The 20,818-nt window shown below is 36.8% G+C and overlaps 2 protein-coding genes across 2 annotated transcripts; both read right to left on the bottom strand.

The window, feature by feature from the left end:
* Nucleotides 1-8: 8 nt before the first annotated feature.
* Tsp_04419 (hypothetical protein) lies at nt 9-4,973 on the bottom strand. The gene is made up of 22 exons (XM_003375184.1): nt 4,954-4,973; nt 4,228-4,291; nt 4,106-4,135; nt 3,707-3,772; nt 3,505-3,630; nt 3,279-3,443; nt 3,052-3,218; nt 2,811-2,988; nt 2,612-2,728; nt 2,389-2,469; nt 2,125-2,232; nt 1,968-2,009; nt 1,818-1,907; nt 1,582-1,657; nt 1,496-1,527; nt 1,261-1,440; nt 1,051-1,203; nt 848-997; nt 677-790; nt 475-615; nt 249-423; nt 9-37 (listed from the first exon to the last, which is right to left on the bottom strand). The coding sequence occupies exons 1-22, from the start codon at nt 4,971-4,973 to the stop codon at nt 9-11; spliced, it is 2,304 nt and encodes a 767-aa protein (XP_003375232.1).
* A 2,717-nt stretch (nt 4,974-7,690) lies between these two features.
* Tsp_04418 (glycosyl hydrolase family 47) lies at nt 7,691-20,803 on the bottom strand. The gene is made up of 31 exons (XM_003375183.1): nt 20,379-20,803; nt 20,081-20,252; nt 19,753-20,028; nt 19,595-19,677; nt 18,997-19,137; nt 18,827-18,923; nt 18,369-18,480; nt 17,592-18,132; nt 17,431-17,524; nt 17,216-17,339; nt 16,671-17,131; nt 15,970-16,596; nt 15,318-15,514; nt 15,009-15,088; nt 14,848-14,953; nt 14,629-14,782; nt 14,369-14,579; nt 14,058-14,258; nt 13,374-13,768; nt 12,769-13,262; nt 12,393-12,706; nt 11,893-12,204; nt 11,585-11,845; nt 11,274-11,549; nt 11,024-11,091; nt 10,166-10,240; nt 8,682-8,823; nt 8,488-8,621; nt 8,123-8,236; nt 7,948-8,031; nt 7,691-7,870 (listed from the first exon to the last, which is right to left on the bottom strand). The coding sequence occupies exons 1-31, from the start codon at nt 20,801-20,803 to the stop codon at nt 7,691-7,693; spliced, it is 6,951 nt and encodes a 2,316-aa protein (XP_003375231.1).
* Nucleotides 20,804-20,818: the final 15 nt, after the last annotated feature.

The raw sequence follows: 20,818 nt of genomic DNA, 5'->3' as shown, positions 1-20,818 counted from the left end.
TGTGCAACTTATAAAATATGGGCTGCAAATCTTGTCACTAAAAATTCAAAAATAAATAAATTAGATGCTTCTTTTTAAACACAACACTAAAAGTACCAATCATGTTATCATCAAAATGTAAAAATGCAGTGCAGATTCAGCTTTTCTCTGAATTATCGGTAGGTAAATTGGGGAGATCAGACTCAGCAGGAGCAGGCTCCATTTGATCGTTCTAATAACGTCAAATAAAACACGGCAATAAGAGAAACCCGGACGCTGTTTATTGTATCTTACCATAATAAAAAGATCAAAGTTATCATCAACTACTGGAAAAGCAGGAGAAACCGAAGGGTCGGTAGGCAGTGCAAAGTAGCTATCCGCCGTTGGATCACAAACCGGAACATCGGAGGGATTTGAAGAAGCATGAGGAATTTCAAAAGGAATCTCAAAATATTTTTTTCATATTACAATATAAAAAAAACTTCATTTTTTTACAAGGAAATCATCATCGATCGTCAACGAATACGCAAAGTCGTCACCAACAGGAGGATCAGGACATGTCAAAGTAGGCAACGGATCCGATTCCACGTTGGAAAAAGTTTGCAGATCATCCGGTAAATTCAAATTTACCATTTGCTTAAAATGAACATTTCAGACATAAATGTTTGAAAAAAAAAACTTTCTTCAGCAATCTAACCTGCACATTTTCAGCTGGAAATTGCTCTGCCATTTCATAATCTGAATGATGATCGTCTTGTATAACAATAAACTCTTGCAATATCAAATTATCATCGACAGGCTCATCATAGCACTGAAAGAATTCCACGTTCTTGTTTCATCAAAAAAAATCAAGTTCAAAATTAAAAACCTGTGGTTCGACAACGTTCGACTGCACAACTGAAAAAGCTTCATCATTTCCCAAAGGAATATCAACTGGACTAGTCTCTGTAAAATCAGGCGGCATATAGTGTGATTCTGCTAATCCATCGGCTTCTTCGGTCGTTGTTGGTTCGTTGAACTGTGGCAAGTGAAATTTAAAGAAAAAGGAGAGAAAAAATTAACATCAATTACCATAATAGATGGGGCCAATAAATTTCTGCTACAGGTTGGAATATCATTGTCAGATAAAAATCCAGTCTGAGCGACGACGGATTCCAAATTTAAATTCGGATCATTCATGTAATTATCAAATGTGAAATCAGTAGTAACTTCAATGTCGGAAAGCTAAGAGTAAAAAATTACATGATTATTAAAAATCAGGAAATTTAACAAATTAGTTACTTCAATCGGCCCCAATGAATCGCCAGACTGTCCAGGAAAGTCCATTATATCATTGGCATGTGTAAAAGCAAAAGGTTGTGAATAGACAGCATTTATATTATCTTCGTTGTAAACAGCTACACCCGAAAATGATGTAACGGGTACATGATCAACCGATTCAATATAACGGTTGTTGGAATTCTGAAATATTGTTATGCAGAATGAAATAACAAATATGAACAAAAGTAATATTTACCATCTTGTAAAGTAAACTACCATTGTTCGCATCTAAAAAAACGATAAATAAAAAGCGATATCAGTATAACATACATTTGAAAATACTTCCAAAAAAGTTTCCTTGTAATAGTACGAAGTTTGACGGGCCAGCGTCCATGTTCACGTACTGAGCAATATTACCCTGTGTGAAAAATAAGCTTGTTTCAATAATTTATTTCTCCGTTGCAAAACACCCTTCTATCCAAAAGAAAAAACAATTTCCACACCACCCCTCCAAAAGCCCATGCAACAAAATTTAATTTTACAGAAACAGAAAAAACAAATGAAAAATATTTTACTACCTCGGTTGTTTTGCCAAAAAACGAACCTTCAGCATTGTCAACACTATCAGAGATTTGCTGCTGCTTCATCTCATTGTGCACAAATTCATTCTTAAATAAATAAACGAAAAAAAATTATACGACAAAAATGGCTATATATAGATCTTTTACATCTGCTATATCATCTGGATTCTTCTGAACCTGTTCGGGCTTCTAAAATGACAAAGTAACACCAGGTAAAATAAAAAAAAACAAAAATAATAGCTACTGCTTCATCATAGATATATTATTTTTTTAACAAAATGACGTTTTTTAATTTTCTAACAACCAGCACCTCATCATGACACCTTTTGCTTGTTAAAACTGTCTGTCGGTTACAACGAGCAGCCCATTCAAAATACGCTGCTGGCAAACAAGCTTCCAACGCAGCCATATCCTAAAATCAACAACATTGCATTCTTAAATGCTTCAAAACTGCATTGCGCCTACTAGAACAACATAACAATTAACACAAATTTCATACGCATTAAAACAGTATTATGATAACAAAATAAAAAAAATTAATTTTGGATAATTTACATACAATACATACCACATTTTCATGAATGCTACTGGCTGCAGTCTCATCCTGCGATGATTCCTTCGATTCCATTCCACCATGTTTACCGACTTCCTGTATAAAAACTGAACAACATGTAATACAAGCTTTACAAACATTTTAAGGAAAGTAATTTAAGAAAATGGACAAATTGCCATTTAAAAAAACAATGGAGGGTAAGTAATAACGCTGAGAATCAACAAAAGTTTGCACATACGTTCTTCCGAGAGTTTGCAGAACGACGTTTTGATACGGTAATTTCATCGTAATATTCAACATCCATCGGCAATTCAATTCCATCCACTCGATAAAGCAACTGCCCATTTTCACCTTGCTAAAAAACATACTTTCTTCAATAAAAATTAATTTTTTAATAATAACAATAATCTAAGCATAATATAAAACAACATAATTACCCGAAATTTTCTCCACAAACAAGGTTCTCCTTTTGAACAAGAACTGCAACTGGGATTCCCTTCAGTTGCCCTGCCCTTATGATCTGCAGTCAAGTAAACAGTCTCGAAATCATCCACCACTGGTTCACCAGATTCATCTTGTACAAAATCTGCTTTCTCGAACAGATCCTTTGACTTTCTGAAATTGGACACCATATTTCAGATACACAATCAAGTTGTGCTGTTCTACTGGTGTATTTACGCTTTATATTTCATATCGGGACACAGGGTTTTCAAAATTTCATGCCACGAGCCAATTCTGTCGATATTCTTCAACAGTTCATTAAAATATACGTCCAGTGGTTTGTGGGTGCGATTTCGAAAAAAGTTCTTCAGCTTCAGCCTCTGACCTCTGTTTTGCGTGGAAAACTACATTTATAAAAATCCATTTTAAAATAATAATTAAACAATTTTTCATCTTAAATTTACAATCATGCTTTTGTAAACATCCAAAGCTTTTTTCACATGCCAGTATTGACTTTGAAATTTCGACTTAAACAAATCTTTCGGTTTCATGAATAACAAAAGGAGAAAAGGCAAAGGGGAGTTCAGGGCCGGTGGACTGTTGAAAATTTCAACAACCCTCTCAATAAACTAAAAGAATAGAAAGAAATTCGACAATATCCAATTCGACAAAAATTTCATAATTGCTCACTTGGTCAAAGTTCAAATTTCGTTCATACTTTTCCAAAGCTTCATAAAAATAACGCTGCTTTGTTTTGTGCATGAAAAGCGTCGAGTGAACTTTCTCGGCAACAAAGTCAGCAGTGATTAAGTACCACTGAAAAAAAGCAAATCAGTCAAAAGGATATTGCTTTTTTCTTGCCTTTCACTGCAGACCGCATCATTCAACAAACGTTGGTCAACATTCGTAACTGTCGACTTGGTCGAAGTTTCGTCACTAACGTTCTGCGCGTTACCGGCTAAAATTCATAAAATAATTCATGTTTGATTTTTTTTTAAATTAAAATAAGCTCCATCACCTTTTATCACATCTGCAGGCTCAGCAGACATCTTCCTCATCTAACTACCATTTAACTAAATCGAACAAATTTGTTCATGCTCATCAGTCAATCAAACGCGTTATGTAATTTTTTATTTAATTTAAAAACTTCGATTAATAAATAATTAAAGCAATAGCAAAAATTCATCCAATTAATGCATTTATATTACAATTTCAATAACGTTCCATAAATGACAGCAAACTTAACATTCTACAACAATTATTTGAAACGATGACCAAAAACAAAAATTACTCGAATGTTCAATAAGCCAACAGTCCTGCACTGAAATTGGCAACTAAAGGAAAAAAATTTTTTTAAACTCTATCATAAATAATATTATATTTTGCAGATCATAAGATAGTCAATCTGAAAACTTGCGCTTTGCACTTTACGCGTAATCTTAACACATCACCATTTTGCATGCTACTATCATTCGAACTTAACAATGATGCATAAAGAAACAATATTCAACAAAGAATCAATATTAAATGAAATTTTCAAAGAAGAGCTTACATTCAAACTACAAAATAAATAAAACCACCAAAATAGCACTGCAAGTTTTGAAAAAATACTAATAACAACTTCCACTTTTCAACGTTCATTCTAGATAGTAAAAGAAAGTAAACAACGCAAATAAGAACTGCATTGGTAAATTAAATCTTACAGTCTTGTGAACGAAAATGAAAATTGAAAAGCTGTAAGTGCAAATTTTTTGCAATTATAGTAAAAACAATAAAAGCAATCGTCAAATAAAAAGTTATAAGGCCAACTAACTTTGAACCATACGGATAGCAAAATCGCAGCGAAGATTAAACTATATTTCTTTTTCAGAAGCGTAAAGTTATCAGTTTTATCAATTTTTATTAGGCGTAGTTAGATAAATACGTCTAGGAAAGAAAGATGACAAATGAAACAGTTAAAAGTAAAAAACCAATAGTATACAATATCAGATGTGCAGGTTCGTATAGAATGTCATAAAAAATGCTCTTTTTGGAATGATTATTTTGTGTTGGAAATATTTATTATTAATTTACTCTGAAGCAATATTCACATTACGATTCCACTTCTTCGGGAACAAATAAAATAGGTTTTCTGCCTACCTGTCCGTGGCTATACCCATTTTGTTTGACAGTACTCCTTGTGGCCCAGCTCAGCTTATTCTCTTCAGTTGATTTCTTCCACCATTTTCGCGGTCAACCAATGCTACATAAGAAAAGATGCATTTTTTATGAAAAATTTATTCAAATACATAAATCGAGACAAAACAACAAATGCAGAGAAATCTCAGATAATCTACTGGAGCGGGAAAAAGTTGAACTACATGAATAAAAAATACTTGTCAGTATGAATTGTGGTAATTCAATGTATATGAAAACCATGATAAGTATACAACAATTGTATACCACAAAAATCGTTTTCACGCCAACAACAATACGATATCATTAACATGAAATTCAACTGACTGAAGAATATATATATATATACCAGAAATGAAAATTGGACCACAGGAAGCACACCGTCGAAGAGTTTGCTGTTTTCTCTAAGTGATCAATGCAACTAAACAAATTTTCAATGTTTATTAACAATATTTTTCAATATTCACAGAAACTAATAGAAGTTTGATTTGGGAAACGTGCAAAAATATTTTAGTTTGAAAAATGCTGACATTTGACATAAAACGAAAACAACAATAACACTTTACATACTCATATGCATAATGTTCATAATTAACTGCTGCTATTTGAATTACATATCACAAATATTTATATTGCAAAAGTTGAATGGATTACCGCTAGTCTATAATATTGTTACGCCGAGTAAATTTCAGTCTGAAAGCAATTATGTGAAATGTTGAAGTATTTCAGAATGAAAGAAAAATAAACAAAGGTGACTTTTCTCGCACTTATAAAAAAATGAGTTTATTCCCCAAAAAACTTACCTACATGTTAACGATGCGATCAACGTCTTTTTCAATAAATGCAGACATTAATTTTCCTTGAAACTCCTTTTCCAATGTGCCTCGCAGCACGCGCATATTTTAACTATCACATTATTTCATCAATTTTGAACTAAAAAACAAGAGAATGATACAAAAATATTTTATGAATAACTATTAAGCATTACTCTTAGACGAAATTAAATTTGTATTAGTGCTATTTTGAACTTAAAGCTTAATTTCATGTTACTTATGCTTACAACTGAACTATTACTGAACATCCCAAAGGACTTCGTTAAAATAGCGTATAAAATACTTGTGGAAAAAGCAGAATGTAGCCTAAGTCGTTTAAAATATTTCAAAAATAAAAAAAATGCCATCTACATTGCAGACATATATTCCATTTCATTACTGAATTATTTGCATTGAACATTCAATTGCATTAAAAAACAGTATTCAAAAATATTTCAAAATTTGTCGTTCATTAAAATTTATGACAAAAAATTAAACTGAAAATAAAAAGGCAACTTCGCATCCCGCAAAAAAAGATGCATCACAACACACCATTCAGGAAAATAAATGATTTTCAGGTACATTTAAAAACATTTCAACAATACTTGTTTAAACCACAAGTTAATTTACTGAACTTGCAAATTATCAAATTCGCTCGTAACAATCTGTTATTCTGAATGAATCAAAGGAAACAATCTTTGCAATAAATACTAGTTGATCATAAATTGTCTTTGTTGTTTTTTGACAGTACACCTGTAAAATACTACTGCTACAGAAGTCGACAAAATTAGTTGTACGAAATTTTGGAAAGTAAAAATACCAAGTTAAAATATAACTGTAAATTAATTCAATAATTGAATATGCTTAATAAACTTTGTACCCTTCGTTCTGATGCAATGCAGCAGATAATCATTGTTTGTCTAATCAGTCATATCAATTAATCGAAATTTGGAACCCTTCCTTTCTCATCCCGAGTAATATTAAGTAGATTTATTAAAGGAAAACAGCGACGTGTTACGATTCTCTCTTATAATATCTAAATAAAACATTTACTATTACGAGTTTCTTCCGATCGCTTCATTTGATCAGTCGCAGAATCTATCACATCTTGGAATATACTTTCACTACCAAAAATAATTTAATCGAATGACATCTATTATTTAAGTCATTTTACATTCACTGCCAAGTATCAAATATAAAAATTAAAATTTCAAAAATGAAGCAAAAAAGCATTTAATATTTTTCAGAAAAATAATGAAATACATACGTAATTAAATATATGCTTAGCAGTGCAGAGTAAACAATTTTCCATCCGTGACTTCGAAAAATGTTAAACACGGCACTTATCATTATATAATTTTTCATTTAATAAAAATAACTTATATTTCTTTAAATGCAAATGTTGATCTTCTCAAAACTAAAAATAAATACAATGTATTATACTGTATTAAATGACAAACAAGTATTAATAAACGCGGTAATACCAAAAATTGTGCCAATTCTTACTTTTTAAAAATCCTTACTGCCACGCATTATAAAAATTCATCTTACTTGCTTACAGTCAAAATGATCATAAAGCTCTTTATTGTTTACAATTTAATTTTCCTGATAAACAGTGAAGTAGAAACAAAAAAAATAAAAGTCCACAAAGCTAGAGATACATTTTTTATCAATTTATTCGTAACTTTTGTCGAGTCATCATGAATCATTTTATCTAGCTATTCCTTTTCATCGAATGAACAAAAAGTGATAAATAATTTTTCAAATTCAATGACTGGAAAAGATTTCATAACTGGAGCAACTGTGCGACTGAAGACATGAAGAACAGCTTTAGTCAGCATAATCTGTGGCAACATCATCCAAATTATTGCACTTCATATTTCTGATAATTACAAAAAAATTAATTTAGAAATAAGAAAAAGAAACATTCGTAATGCACCTCTTGAAATTCTTAACGATCTAATAGAATCATAATCTTCGTTATCATCAGAATCTCCAAAAGAAAATATATCGAGCAAAGAAATAGAGCTGACATCCAGGTCTATGGCAGAGCCATCGGCATCATTCGTCTGTAAAGAAAAGTTTAATATAAAAATGTTCTGAAAGCATAAAGGAATAATATAATAAATCATTTCAAGTTAGTAACCCCCGAATCGGCGCTATCCGTTTCCACTGGCGCGAGTGATGATGTACTGGCCAAATTGGCAAGCTTGCTTCGAGAATTTAAATTCTGAAAAAGAAATAACCTCTGAATCACATTCTATGGATAGAAGAAATAAAATCATGAAGAATTTTCAACATGCTTAACTGCCTCTACTAACCTCTAACTCTTCTTTTAACAGTGTTACCATAAATTCCTTTACTTTTTTCTTTTTCCAGTCTTCAGCAGCAGTAGCCTTTAAATCTGAAGACTTTTTCACAAAATTTTCATAACACTAAACATATTCTTTTAAATTTCTAAATTACTCTAAATTAAATCACCCCAAATTCAACAAACTTTGTCAAGATCGCTGTCAAATTCAGAAGTGTTGTACTGATACATTACATTCTTGCGGGCAGGGCTTGAAGGAAAAAGGAAGGTGAACAAATCATTCAAATTTTGGCTAATTTCTTCCTCTTGCAACAACTTTTATAAAAATATTAAAAGTTTTTAATCAAACATTCATAAAAAAATGAACACAACTACTTCTACATCAGACAATGCAATGCGTGTTGAAGGGGCAGGGTCATCAGCATCATCCATCAGGACATCAGAATGACCATTAAGCATACAGACCGAGCCAGAAGCAATTGCAGAAGAATAAAAATTTACATAATGTGCTCAAAATGTAATACTGTATTGAATACGTTAAAATAATACTTCAGTCGGTAGCATATTACTCGGCGTTTCTATCGCAGTAGTGGCAACACTGGGATCGATGACAGCAACGAAATCTGAATAAGTAGTCGCATGCTCTGTCTCACTGGCATAAGATAAAATATTATCGGGGAAAATTGCACGTGTGTCTGGTAAGCTATCGGTCTGGTAAAAAAGTTAATTGTTTCACCATTAATTAAAAATCACATAGCACTCACTTACTGTCATGCACAATAAATAATCATTTACAATTTAACGTCTAAATAAAAAATTGTAAATACTGTGTAAGAAATGTAGCATGCAAATTACCTTCACTAACATTTTTATCCGTTCCATCCGCGATGTCCGCCGAATTCTCTTGCACATCAATATTCTATCACAAAAACACATCCAATTCATTAACGTATCAATAAATTAACTGTCTTTCCTTTATATATTATCTACATGTATAAACTACCAACTACTTATTATTCATTCAAATAAAATAATAAAACAATTTCACTTTTTCAATAATGGGGACGCTGACAAAGACAGCAATATTTTGATAAGTACTAAAAGTTCGGCACACGTCCTGCTGCTGCGACGGACGTTGAAAACTCGCATCCTAAACAATAAAAAGATTAACAATTTTTTCTTTTCAACTTTCAGATAGATAAATTTACGCTAAAAGTGGCAGTAAGAGTATCCTTCTCAGAAATATTATTAAACATTGAGTACAAACTATTGTCACCCAAAGATAAAGTTGAGAGCAGACCGTATTCTGATTCTCAGGAGAGGTAACTGTATTTTAAAAATAGCAACAAGTATAGCTCGACCGCTCAGCAGTGACGAAAATCCACAAGCGGCTTTTATATTTTATTTCAAAAAATTGTTGAGAAACAATTTGCAAACAAACACCGCAACAAGCAACTGTCACATTCAGCGTAATGCCAAACCAACGAATTCAACAACGCACCATCCGTGTCTCACTTCGCTCGCTTTTATAACGCGCTCGCGTGTTGTTTTCATTGTTTATTCTTTGACTGACGTTGCTTCGTTTAGCTCACGCATCACGTGTTTAACGTCACATATTTTACCAATCGTCCAGAGTTGCTTCTTTTGGCTCACACGAGCCGGGATTGGCTCATCAGATTAGATGCAGCATCATTTAATTTATCGGCCTAAATTATTGGAAGAAAAGAAACAATCATCTCATATCAACACATCAAAGTAAGCTTGTAACAAGCATATTAATTCAGGAAATTATGGATTTTTGAACTTTACCGTATGAATTGTAATGCTTACATTACGGAAAGTAAATTAACCGTATAATTGACATTTAAAAGTGTTATAGATTAATTTTTTGAAAATATCGACTTGTGCCATTAAACGGAGCAATGTGGAAGCTCAACATTGATCTATTCCTTCTGAAAGCTGAATTTTGCATTCATGACTTCATTTCACAACTAGGGAAACAAGAACCTGGTTCGACATACCTTCATCAGTGTAAATTACAACTATAAATTACCTTTCTTCCTGGAAACTGGTTTTTAATATTGTTATGATGTGGAACCTCATAGGCGGAAACAACCATACACTGAACCTGAAAATCTACAGTAAACATTCACAGTAGAGTCTATAAATAGGGATTGAGCACTTTTAGGGTTTGTGTGCCCTATTCCCGCTGCCCGACTTTTACTCCTTCTTTCCACAGTTTTCCATCGCGGAAGCTGCGTTACTGCTACAATTCATCAGTGGTATTAAAAATGAGGAAATGAAGCTAAGGGAAAGCTAGTTTCTGCTTCCTTTTTTTGGTTATTAGCATTCCCTATCCAAGAGCAGAGTTGAGAAAACTGCAAGTTTATTTAATTGAATACTTCAATAAAATACATTTCAATGAACAGAAGATTACCTCTTCATCAATGCTACTAAAATGCTACCTCATAATTGAAATGCTTTTGATAAGTTTTGACAGTTGAACAAGATGCCACCTATAAGTGAAGTGAAGTGGAAGGCAATTGAATCACATCGCACAATCGCTGTCGGTTTCGACGATTATATATATATAACTACAGATGAATCATGAACACCGCAGCACTGAGACTGATTACAGTAGGAACGATCAGCAAGTGTGAAGTTCTTGATGCTTCAAGGCCAGTCCGAGTGATGATAATTTTCGTTGCACTTGGGCGAGGAGTCCAAAATTCGCTCAAACTCTTCAATAAACGACAACGGTGATGAAGTGAAAGGTGGTCGTCGCCTAGCCGTGAATGCCACTTCCGGATTTTCGTTCTCCAAGTCCATTACAGTTTGCTCTTCTGTTCTAAAGCAGCCAAACTAATCTAAGGCTAAATTATTGGGGTGAAAACTGCAACCGTGAGCTTACACACAGTGGTCGTCCACACGGGACCTGGTATCTTCCGGTTGGCGTGTTTGCAGCAGATCTGCTTGACGCTTGAAACGTTCAATTCTGCCAGCGGCAATTCGTTGAATTATTCCAGAGCTCATCTGCAATCTTCTGCCACGTCCTACACAACAAGCGTTAAATATTTGAAGAATAAAATGAAATTGAAAACCAATAATAATAAAATTTAAAATAAGTAGTAAATAGGGGAGAAAAAATGAAAAATTCCAACCTCCCAGTCGACGGCGATGTTCTTCGGGGTTGAAGTTGAAAAGCTTCTTCTTGAAAGCCGTATTCAACCGATTTGGCGTCTTTCGAACTCTGCGTGCTTTGTCCAACGCGATGACCACTCGTCGACGTCCACATTTACGCATCTGTTGTCCTGCATATCCGTCGTCAAGGCGTTGCATTTTCCTCGCTAGAACAGCATTAACCGATGTTTCACAGTGACACCCAACATGTATGTGCACACACAAGTGAACAAGCCATTTGTGTGAAAGGAGCGAGTCTGAAAGGTACAAGGTGTATATAGATTCGTGTTACCTATTTCAATGGCGTCTTCACCGGGCAGTTGACTATTTTCCACAGACTGCTTAGGACGTTTGTCGAAACAGCTTAACGCGGTGCTGGCCAAAATGTGCTGCATTGTCTGCCATCGGTGCAGCAGCAGGCCGGTCAGTTGGACAAGCAAAATAAATGATAGGAACAAAATAATCGTGAAACCGATCGGCTCGATCTTCAACGGTTCCTGCACGGTGATATACTTCATTATCGACGGTTCCCACTTGATGATCGTGTAGTTCGCTTAAAACAGACAGACAAACACAACAAAACATTTCCCAGTCACTCACATACGTACGTGCACGAACTGTGCGGCTCGTTAGCTAACCTGTGGGATTCCACCGGATTGACAACAAATCTTTGTTGATTTGAAGCAAGTAAATCGTCACAACTACCAAACCGTTGACAAGCAGCAATGCCAAAGCGACGCTGTTCCTCAAATCTTTCAACATCGATACCACCAGCTTCTCTTCGGCTGCAGTACGAATTACAGGCTAATAAAATGAACCGAACAACAATAAAAGAATATCTCGATCGCAATTGTATGAGTGTGTAAATGGATGATTTCTTAAAATCAGTGTGAGCACATTTGTGAAGCCTACCTTCATGTATTCGGTGATGAAAGAAATCCAAAAGCGCTTCTCAGTTTCGTCCGTCGTCTGGTTGGGACCATCGCCGAGGTAGTCGAGCAGCATCCACGGCGGCGCATCCTCTGAATGCATGGCTGAAAGCGCCAGCCTAGATGTTTTTTATTTCGCGAAATTCATCCAGTGGTCGGCATAAAACTCACTTCGACCGTGGCGTCTCGACCAATTGCCCGCGTCCGTCAGACTGTCCACACTGCTGCTGCACTGGCTCATATCGCTGCCGAAGCAGAGAACCTCGTTGCTGCTGGTCGCCGCTGCACCGCCGCGTACTGGAGCCGAACCTTCAAACCGCGCCAGCTCGACGTTTGGTTCTTCACTCAACCGCCGGTCAGCGTTGTCGAAGGTAGTCGGCTTGCGGTGGCCGTCGACCGGGCTTGTTGGAAAGGGGCAAGCTTCACCGGCCGTATATTCACCGCCGGCAAGCAGATTCGTTCCCTCGAATCGGCATTTTGCGACACTGAACAATTATTAGAAAACGAAACTTCACTCAAGCTAACAACCATGTCGACATTGTGAAACCTGCGTTCGATGCGATCCAACTGCGACATCAGCATCAAGAAGCGTTCGTCTGCGCGCTTCAGCCGACCCCGTCTCCCGATCCAAGAGGGCGTGGCGATGGTGCCGGGCGAGAATCCAGTGTCCATTTTTTCAAACTTCTTATCTTTCTTCACCTTTCTGAACCACTTCTTATAGAGGGGTTCATTTTCCAATCCGGCGGCATTAGCCGCTGCTTCTCTGGTACCCCAGTTGATCACGTTCAAATTGATCAACGCGTACAACGACATGATGACGTAGGTGGTGGGGATCATTAGAAAAAATACCGCACCGTAGAAGATGTTGCTAAACTCACGCGGGTGCAAGAACGCAGCCATGCAAAACAAGCCAGCCAACATCAACACGTACATCGATACCGGACTCGACGGACCTTCGGTGGTCAACTGAATGCCGGTGCCGACCACAACGGCAGACATGACCATCGCGTACAACACGCTGAGCACTTTGGCTGCAAGTAGCTGAAAAGCATTTTTGCTGTTTTGGTTTGGTTTTTTTAATAACAAAAAAACATCATTTATTCTTTACACGTGTGGTGGTGATTGGTGTAAAATGTCAACTGCAATACTTACCTGCCATTTGCTGCTTGCCACGAAACAAATGATACAGTACAGAATTACTGGAATCAAATTGGCCAACATTAAATTCCAGCTGTCCATACGAAACGAAGCGACCTGAGCGAATACCATCATTGTAAAAATTATAGACGGACCAAGCAAAGAGAAGAAGATGACAATCATCTGGTAAAAGATGTAAAGACGAGATATGGAATCGTTGTTCCTGACGGCTCTTTTGTAATCGAAAAGCAAATCCAGCGTGTTTGCCAACGACGATGGTACCCACCGACGACGCTGGTTGAAAAATTCACTGAAACCTTCCGGCGCGTATGTCTCAGCATCCGCGGCGGCAGCATATTCGATGCGATAGCCTTGCTTCAAAAGTAACGTTGAAAGCCAACGATCTTCGCCTTCAAATGCAAAACGAAATAAAAAATAATTATGCAAAGAACTGAATTATCAACTTTAGCTTCTTTTAAAATAAACATATTACAAAAAATATTAATGCGGAACTTAAATTGCTAAAAACTGTCTGAAATAACGCGCCATGTCCGATGCTTCATTTACACATTCAGTTCATTCTATCCAATACAACAACTACTCTGGTCCCAAATCCCCTTACCGTACTCCCTCCTTTTCCCTGCACATCAAACTGTACTGTAAGGGGTCGACGGTAACACGAGGGCTACAGGGAATTACCTTGATCGTATTGTACAAACTGATGCGCTTCAACGGGCAATTTGGTATATTTGTTCAACACATTGTCGTCCATCAGAGCTGATGCACGAAACAGACTGAAACAGCCAGGTGCGCAGAGTACGCAACCGAAAACATGTTCGGCTGCTTTTTGAAACCAATGAGCAATAGCATATTCAAATTTCTGGTACCAAATCATAATTCCTGAACACAGAACATAAACTGAGTATATATATTGCTTTTAAAAAGGCTGTTATTTTGCCATACGGCCTAATTGAAAACCAAATTTCTACTTCTATCTCAATTTCAATTACCTTTTCCAAGAGGATGTATACGACCACAGGCAGCACCTAGCCGCGTGTTTTTCTTCATCAGGTCGACAAGCTTCTGCACCGAAGCAGGGTTAAATTTCGAATCGCCGTCAATAGTCAACAGAAAAGTATTGTCAGCAAGCAGCTGTTTGCGTCTTGTATCCGAAATCAGTTCCATAATACGATGGCCAAGTAAATAATACATATACATCACCTGGACGCGTGAAAGTGAAAGCCTAATAATAACACCAGGCACAGCTTACCTGACTCCAACGCTTCTTGTGTCGCATCTTGTTACGATCCTTCAAATGTACAACAAGTCTGTTGTCACCAGGCAGACTCCAGACCAATCGACCGCCGTATGGTACGTCAATTTTCAGCGGTGGCTTTAATTTGATGTTCGTCTTGTGTACTGCTCTGAAATCGAATTTATAATATCCAATTTTCTCCTGTATGAAAAAAAGTAAGAACCAAGAACCGACCTCGCAGCATCACCGATGGCATTCACCAATTGCACAACGTAACGATTCGGTACACGACACTGCAACACTTCATCGTCCACCCATGCATCGTCGAAAAATATGTGCGCTGAAAAACCCCCAATCAAGCCCTTTGATGAAAATTATTATACAATTAAAATTACATTCCAATTCATAATAATCTGGATCGACAATTTTCAAATATTTCTGCGCATTTTTTCTGGCACTCTGGTCTTCGTCCATTCTACAACACCGATGCATAATTGATGGTCTTCAGATTCCGCTATAAACAGAAGCTTCCGACATTTTAAAACAGAACTCACTATTACTCATTTCCTATTATTCCTTCAATACCTACATTTCTTTCATCCTACATTAATATTTTTAAATTTAGAAACATTCAAAATATGTCAGCAAGTAAAAATTATTAGTTCCTTTTCCCTTTTCTTTTCAATATTCAAAGGAAAGCAAACCGAAAAATCGACTGCAGCATTTGAGTCATTTCTTTAGGCGTTTCGTGCCACATTGTCGCACAGATGTATATTTTCGTTATCCTATCCGTGCTAACGTTTCCCATCGTCCATAATGACGTCGCACTGTTTGCAATAGACCATTCAGAATCATCGGATACAACGGAACACGTATCTGCATTGACATCGTCAACTAAATCCTGAACAAGCTCAACAATAAATTACAAAAAGAGAACAACTTACTTAATGGAAAGTTAAAAAATACAAAATAGAGACAAAGCCTGCTACATACAGAAACAATTGTAAAGCAAAAAAATACATATATAATGACGTTAACTGAATTTTTCAGATTTCATTTAAAAACGTAGATCAAAAACAAAAAACAAATAATATAGTACGTTTTAAAATCAAAAAAAAATTTTCATTGCTTACTTTTGTTCGAATGCGCACGTGTGGTTGACGTCTTCGGTTAAAACAAAGCGACTGATCAATAAAGCATCCCAAATACATTGGCATCACGAACAAACTGTAAAATAATAATAAAAATAATACTAATGAAAAATAGTGCAAAAAATAATTTAACGTACGAATCAGTTTTGTTCAAACGTAACGTCTGTTGTGCAAACAGATGCGCCACAATCCACAAATAACTGACGAACCAAAAGATCCACATCCATGCGGCACGATCACGCAACAAATCCGGCCATACTTGACTATAAGACGACAAATTCCAATACAGCTTGTCGGTTAGCCATCCGACAGCAAAGCATGGCCGCAGTCGTCGAACTTCACCCAGGCTCAACAAAATGGCCACAGTGAAGGGTACTGTAACCACTACGGGAAAGGAATAACTAAATTTGCCCATGTGGACTTTGCAGGCGAAACGGGCCGCTTGATAGCAAGCCCAACTGGAGCAGATCAAGCCCAACGCTAATGATCGGAACGTGCTGGCGTAAGCTGACAACGATGACGACCAATTCCAAATGGTAAAGCCAACTCCGACAGTTGAACTGCCGTTCAAATGTTGAAATGGATCTGTAAAGTCGAAAAGTACTCGCAGCCGGTGCACACTGCCGCCGAGCATCAGCATGCAAAACAGACTCAGGGCACACCTCCATATTGACAACAAGACGTGGGTTTTGTAACGGCTGCGTTGGAGCCGCCTTGCCAAATTGCCGAGCTTGATCAAAATTGCAAACGACCCTTGCGAAGAATGATCGACATAATTTTCCCACCATCGCAACGACGTGGCAAACAATGAAAATGCTAACATACTTCTAACCTAGAATAAAAATTGTGCTTTTTAATTTTCAAAATATTTCACGTTCTACAATATTAATATTTTTATAACTGAACCTTCAATGTACGATCAACCAATACCCAAGTCCACAATGCGGATGTTTGCATAAGAAATGCAATTACATCGGCAATAATGTGAACAAGCTGACGACTACTGACTTTCACTGTCGGCTCTTCTTCTACGAACAATTGCAAATTGAACAACACGTTCAACAAACTTGGCACCAAACCCAGTGCGGATAAAAGCATCACTCCGCGGACAGAGTCCAACTCGGGCAATATTGAAAACACCAACATGCACATGCCAATCGTCTGTATGGTTTCCAAAGTAAAAGCGACGAAAAAGTCGGAAAAACTGGGTGTGGCAGTTTTCTTGAATATTACATTACGCAAACAGCGAAAAAATGTCAACAGTTCCGGTGTGCACATTGCAAACCACAAGGTCCAATAGCACCACGTTGCAGTGTTTGCTGTTAATGGCAACTTTTCGCTTGGTCTTGCATTGAACATGTTGCTATCTAGAAATATTTTGGAAAACTCTTTTTTTAACAAAAATATATGCTCATTTCGGTCGGGATTTCGATTAATTTCATACAATTTACCGTAAAACTTGCACGGAATATAGTGAAGACCACGACGTAAGTGTGAAACGAACAACAGTAGAATAAGCTTCGATAAAGTGGCAGTACCGAGTACCAATAAAAATAAAACCAAATACACAATAACCTAAAATAGTTTTCAAATAGTAAATTCTTTGACCATGAGATTGATTAATTATTGTTTTCTCCATTAAATATGCATCTCTATGTATATGTACTTTGAAAATTTGCGCAGCTATAATTATCCACCGGGGTTCGTGTACATCCTGATCACGTGGAATTGCTCTGAATACATTCCACTCTTGTCCTCTTCTAAAATTGCAAAAAGGAAATTATACTTCCATCTTGAACAACACAAGCATGCTGTACTACTACTCACTGACTACGCGCTGATATAATGCTAATACGATTGTTCCAGTGATCATATTGATCAGCTTTGATGTAATGACGACTGTGCCGAGTTTTCCCTCGTCCCACTTCCAAAGTTGACAACGAAAAGGCGGATTTTTTCAGCCACTTGCCACCGCCCAGCTTCCTCTCCTCGACATCCGGCAAGCTGGCGCACCGACCCAAAGCGACCGCTGCAAAGTGCCCGGTCGTGTGAGCCCTGTCGGTGGGGGCGTTGGCCGGGGGCGGATGTTCATGGAAAACTTCCTCGACATTCTTCTGCTTGGAACCGTTCTGCCCGTGGTCGGTCAGTGTCGAATGGTTCGCCATTGAGCAACAACACCGCTTGCTTCTCACTCTGCTTTCGCGAGCGAAGAAAGAGAAAATAGAAGAGAAATTGAACAAGGGGAAAAACCTAGCCCACGAATTGTTCCTCAATGGCCGTTCAAATTGCCCATCGGCCGACCAATTCGCCAACAAATAGCACTCATTTATGCAAATACAGGCGACTGAGGCGGTCGGCCAGCACTGTGCTTCAATTGTTCGATTTTTCAAAGTCGAACAATTTCCATATTGAAATTTTATACCTTTACTCAATCAGACTATATATTACACAAGGCACTTTCGAGCACAAGTGCAAATTACCTAGCGCAACAAGCAACAACGGAAACAATGAAAAAAGCAAAAAACAACAACAAACAAACAAACAAAGAAAATATCCCGACAATAATATGAAAAAAAAGTCGTCCAGCACTAACTGATCATTTACCCGCATCTGTTGGCAGCTTCTTTCTTCCAACAACGACACAACAACTGACAAGCTCGGTCAAGAGAATGGATATTCCACATCCAAACTGTCGTGCAAAGATTGCAAGTAGACACTGCGCAGTGGTAGGATGTGGCGTCGGAATAAGGCCCGTGACGGACAAGAAAGCAGACGAAACGGGTCCATCGAGCTTTGGTCACCGTCGGCAACACCGTCCGGGGAAAGATCCCCTCGCTGGCATACTGCCAGTTCACCTTCAACACAGTGACCGTAAATCGACGATTCCGGCACACGTACCTCAATGTCCGAAAAGCGGATTTCCGCAGACAATGGAAACAAGTGACCCTCGGTAGTGAATAAAAATTGATCCCCTCGGCGATTTACAGGATTATCAACGTCAAACAGCTAATCAAAAAATAAATAAATAAAAATTACAATTCTGTTAAACAAATGAAGCATACCAAATAGAGATATTTGATCGTTTCACTTAGGAAAAAACTTTCCATCCTATCTTCCAAACTTTTGTCGGCCACATCATGAATTGTAGCATATCCACACCTGAATACAAGGAACAGGATGATAATTTCAAATACGAAATTTCTCTTCAACGGGATTTCGCCAAAAATATTACTTCGTTTTCGTATACTTTTCCAAACTTTCTGCAACTTCTTTGCCAACGTGAAGATAGAATGGATTTTTTGTAGCCAAATACAAAAAATACGTCGATTCAATAAATTCAGGTCGAAGAGGATAAAATGCTATTTCAGCAACTCTGTTGTAAAACAAAAAACAAATTTAAAAAAATTCTCGAAATTATCAACTATTGAAAACAGCCAAATACTTGTAATGCCAATTGAAACGTTCAGGTAAAGCATTGTACTTCCGCCATATTGTGTAATACAAAGCGTGCATGCAAATAGCTTCTTCCAAATCCCCGTACAAAACCTAAATTGATAGCTTTTTTTGTTTTTAAATTTAAATTCAGTTTAAAATTTTAAAAAAATACAATAAATCAAAACCTGAACAGCAGGAAAAGAAGCTTGCAAAGAATCTATCCAACGATAGCTTACACTGCCATCGTTCATAAATACGTTCACGTAAAGCGGGTGGTTCTCTGAACCATAATTGCAATATTTACGCCTAAAATTCAACTGAAGACTTTTTCTTTTCATAAAATAATAATCGATAAAGATAAATGAACAATTAAATATAAATTACAATTTTCATACCCTTTGCGCATATGCTGCTTAATTGTCGAATAGAAAATGGTAAACATTTCAAAATCACTTTCCTGTCCAAATAAAAGATAACCCTGAAAATCAATGTTCATATTATTATCCAAAAAAAATAACCATGAAATATTACATTGAAAATTTGAATTGCATACCTTTAATAAATATTCATAAAATGAATCCATGCCGGCTCCCAGACCACTAGTTGTAACAACCCATTCACCTGTTTGAATGTCAATGACATTGCCAAGAAGGCCAGTTCTACAATTGCGAGATTTCCAAAGTACTTCGTTAACTCGTCGAGCGGCATTTTCAAAAGTAGGATCATTCAACAACCTCGACAAAACCCCAAACTCGACCAACAACGTTCCAGCACCGGCTACACAAGTCTCATTTACCGTATCAAAAGGTATACCATGCATCAAGTTGACCTGGAACAAAAAACGTTTGGGCAAATTCGAAATGATCATTTCAAATTATCACCCTTGGATGCGGGATACCGGTATTGGTCTCTTCAAATGCGGACATTAGACGATTAGCTAAATCATGAGCAAGACTAAGCAATTCGTCATTGTAGCCAGCAATGCGGAAATCTCCAAGCAGAGCATTTTTGTCGACAATTATTAAATGAGCACTAAGCAAAGCACCGATTACTCTGAAAACGTATAAACTAGCCCAATGTTAATTTACAAGAAACCTTGAGTATATAAATTAAATTCGACAATACAGACAATTTACTGAGCCCATTGAAGCGCTTTTTTCACAAAAGAAAGTCACTTACCTTATATTAGCTTCGAATACTTGAACAGTGTTGTCTTTATTAAAACTGACGTGCTCAAGAACAAGACCGACAGCTCTTCGAAATTCTGTAACGTTCCCCATTACCGCTAATGTGGTCAACGAATCAACTAATGTCAAAGAATAATCGCCGAGAACATCATTGATATTGATATTTTTCCGATCCGCATAGTCAGGACCTCTACCCCGGCAATTCAAAGGATCAAGTTCATCGAAAGGCATTGCCCAGCGCATGTAATTATCATAAGCAAAACCAAACATTTGTCTAATCATGTCAACCATCTTAATTCGTTCACTTTCTGAGAAAGAACCATACCACTTTTCCCACGGATCAAAAGTACCAAGGAACAGACGATTTGTACTTACAGTTCCCAATAAGCATGTGACAAAAATTAAAATAAAAAACATGGAATATTAAAAGAT

Source organism: Trichinella spiralis, assembly GCF_000181795.1.
Source record: "Trichinella spiralis strain ISS 195 chromosome Unknown Scfld5, whole genome shotgun sequence".
Taxonomy (NCBI): Eukaryota; Metazoa; Nematoda; class Enoplea; order Trichinellida; family Trichinellidae; genus Trichinella; species Trichinella spiralis.
This window is presented reverse-complemented; position numbering and strand designations above follow the sequence as displayed.

Coding starts and splice junctions, on each gene's coding strand:
- Tsp_04418 (XM_003375183.1), bottom strand. CDS start 20,803: ATGTTTTTTATTTTAATTTTTGTCACATGCTTATTGGGAACTGTAAGT. Junction 20,029..20,080: donor CCGGTATCCCGCATCCAAGG/GTGATAATTTGA, acceptor TTTTTGTTCCAG/GTCAACTTGATGCATGGTAT. Junction 15,089..15,317: donor ATGCTGCAGTCGATTTTTCG/GTTTGCTTTCCT, acceptor TCGGTGTTGTAG/AATGGACGAAGACCAGAGTG.
- Tsp_04419 (XM_003375184.1), bottom strand. CDS start 4,973: ATGGGTATAGCCACGGACAG. Junction 4,292..4,953: donor ATGGGTATAGCCACGGACAG/GTAGGCAGAAAA, acceptor ATCATTGTTAAG/TTCGAATGATAGTAGCATGC. Junction 2,010..2,124: donor GGTGTCATGATGAGGTGCTG/GTTGTTAGAAAA, acceptor TTGTCATTTTAG/AAGCCCGAACAGGTTCAGAA.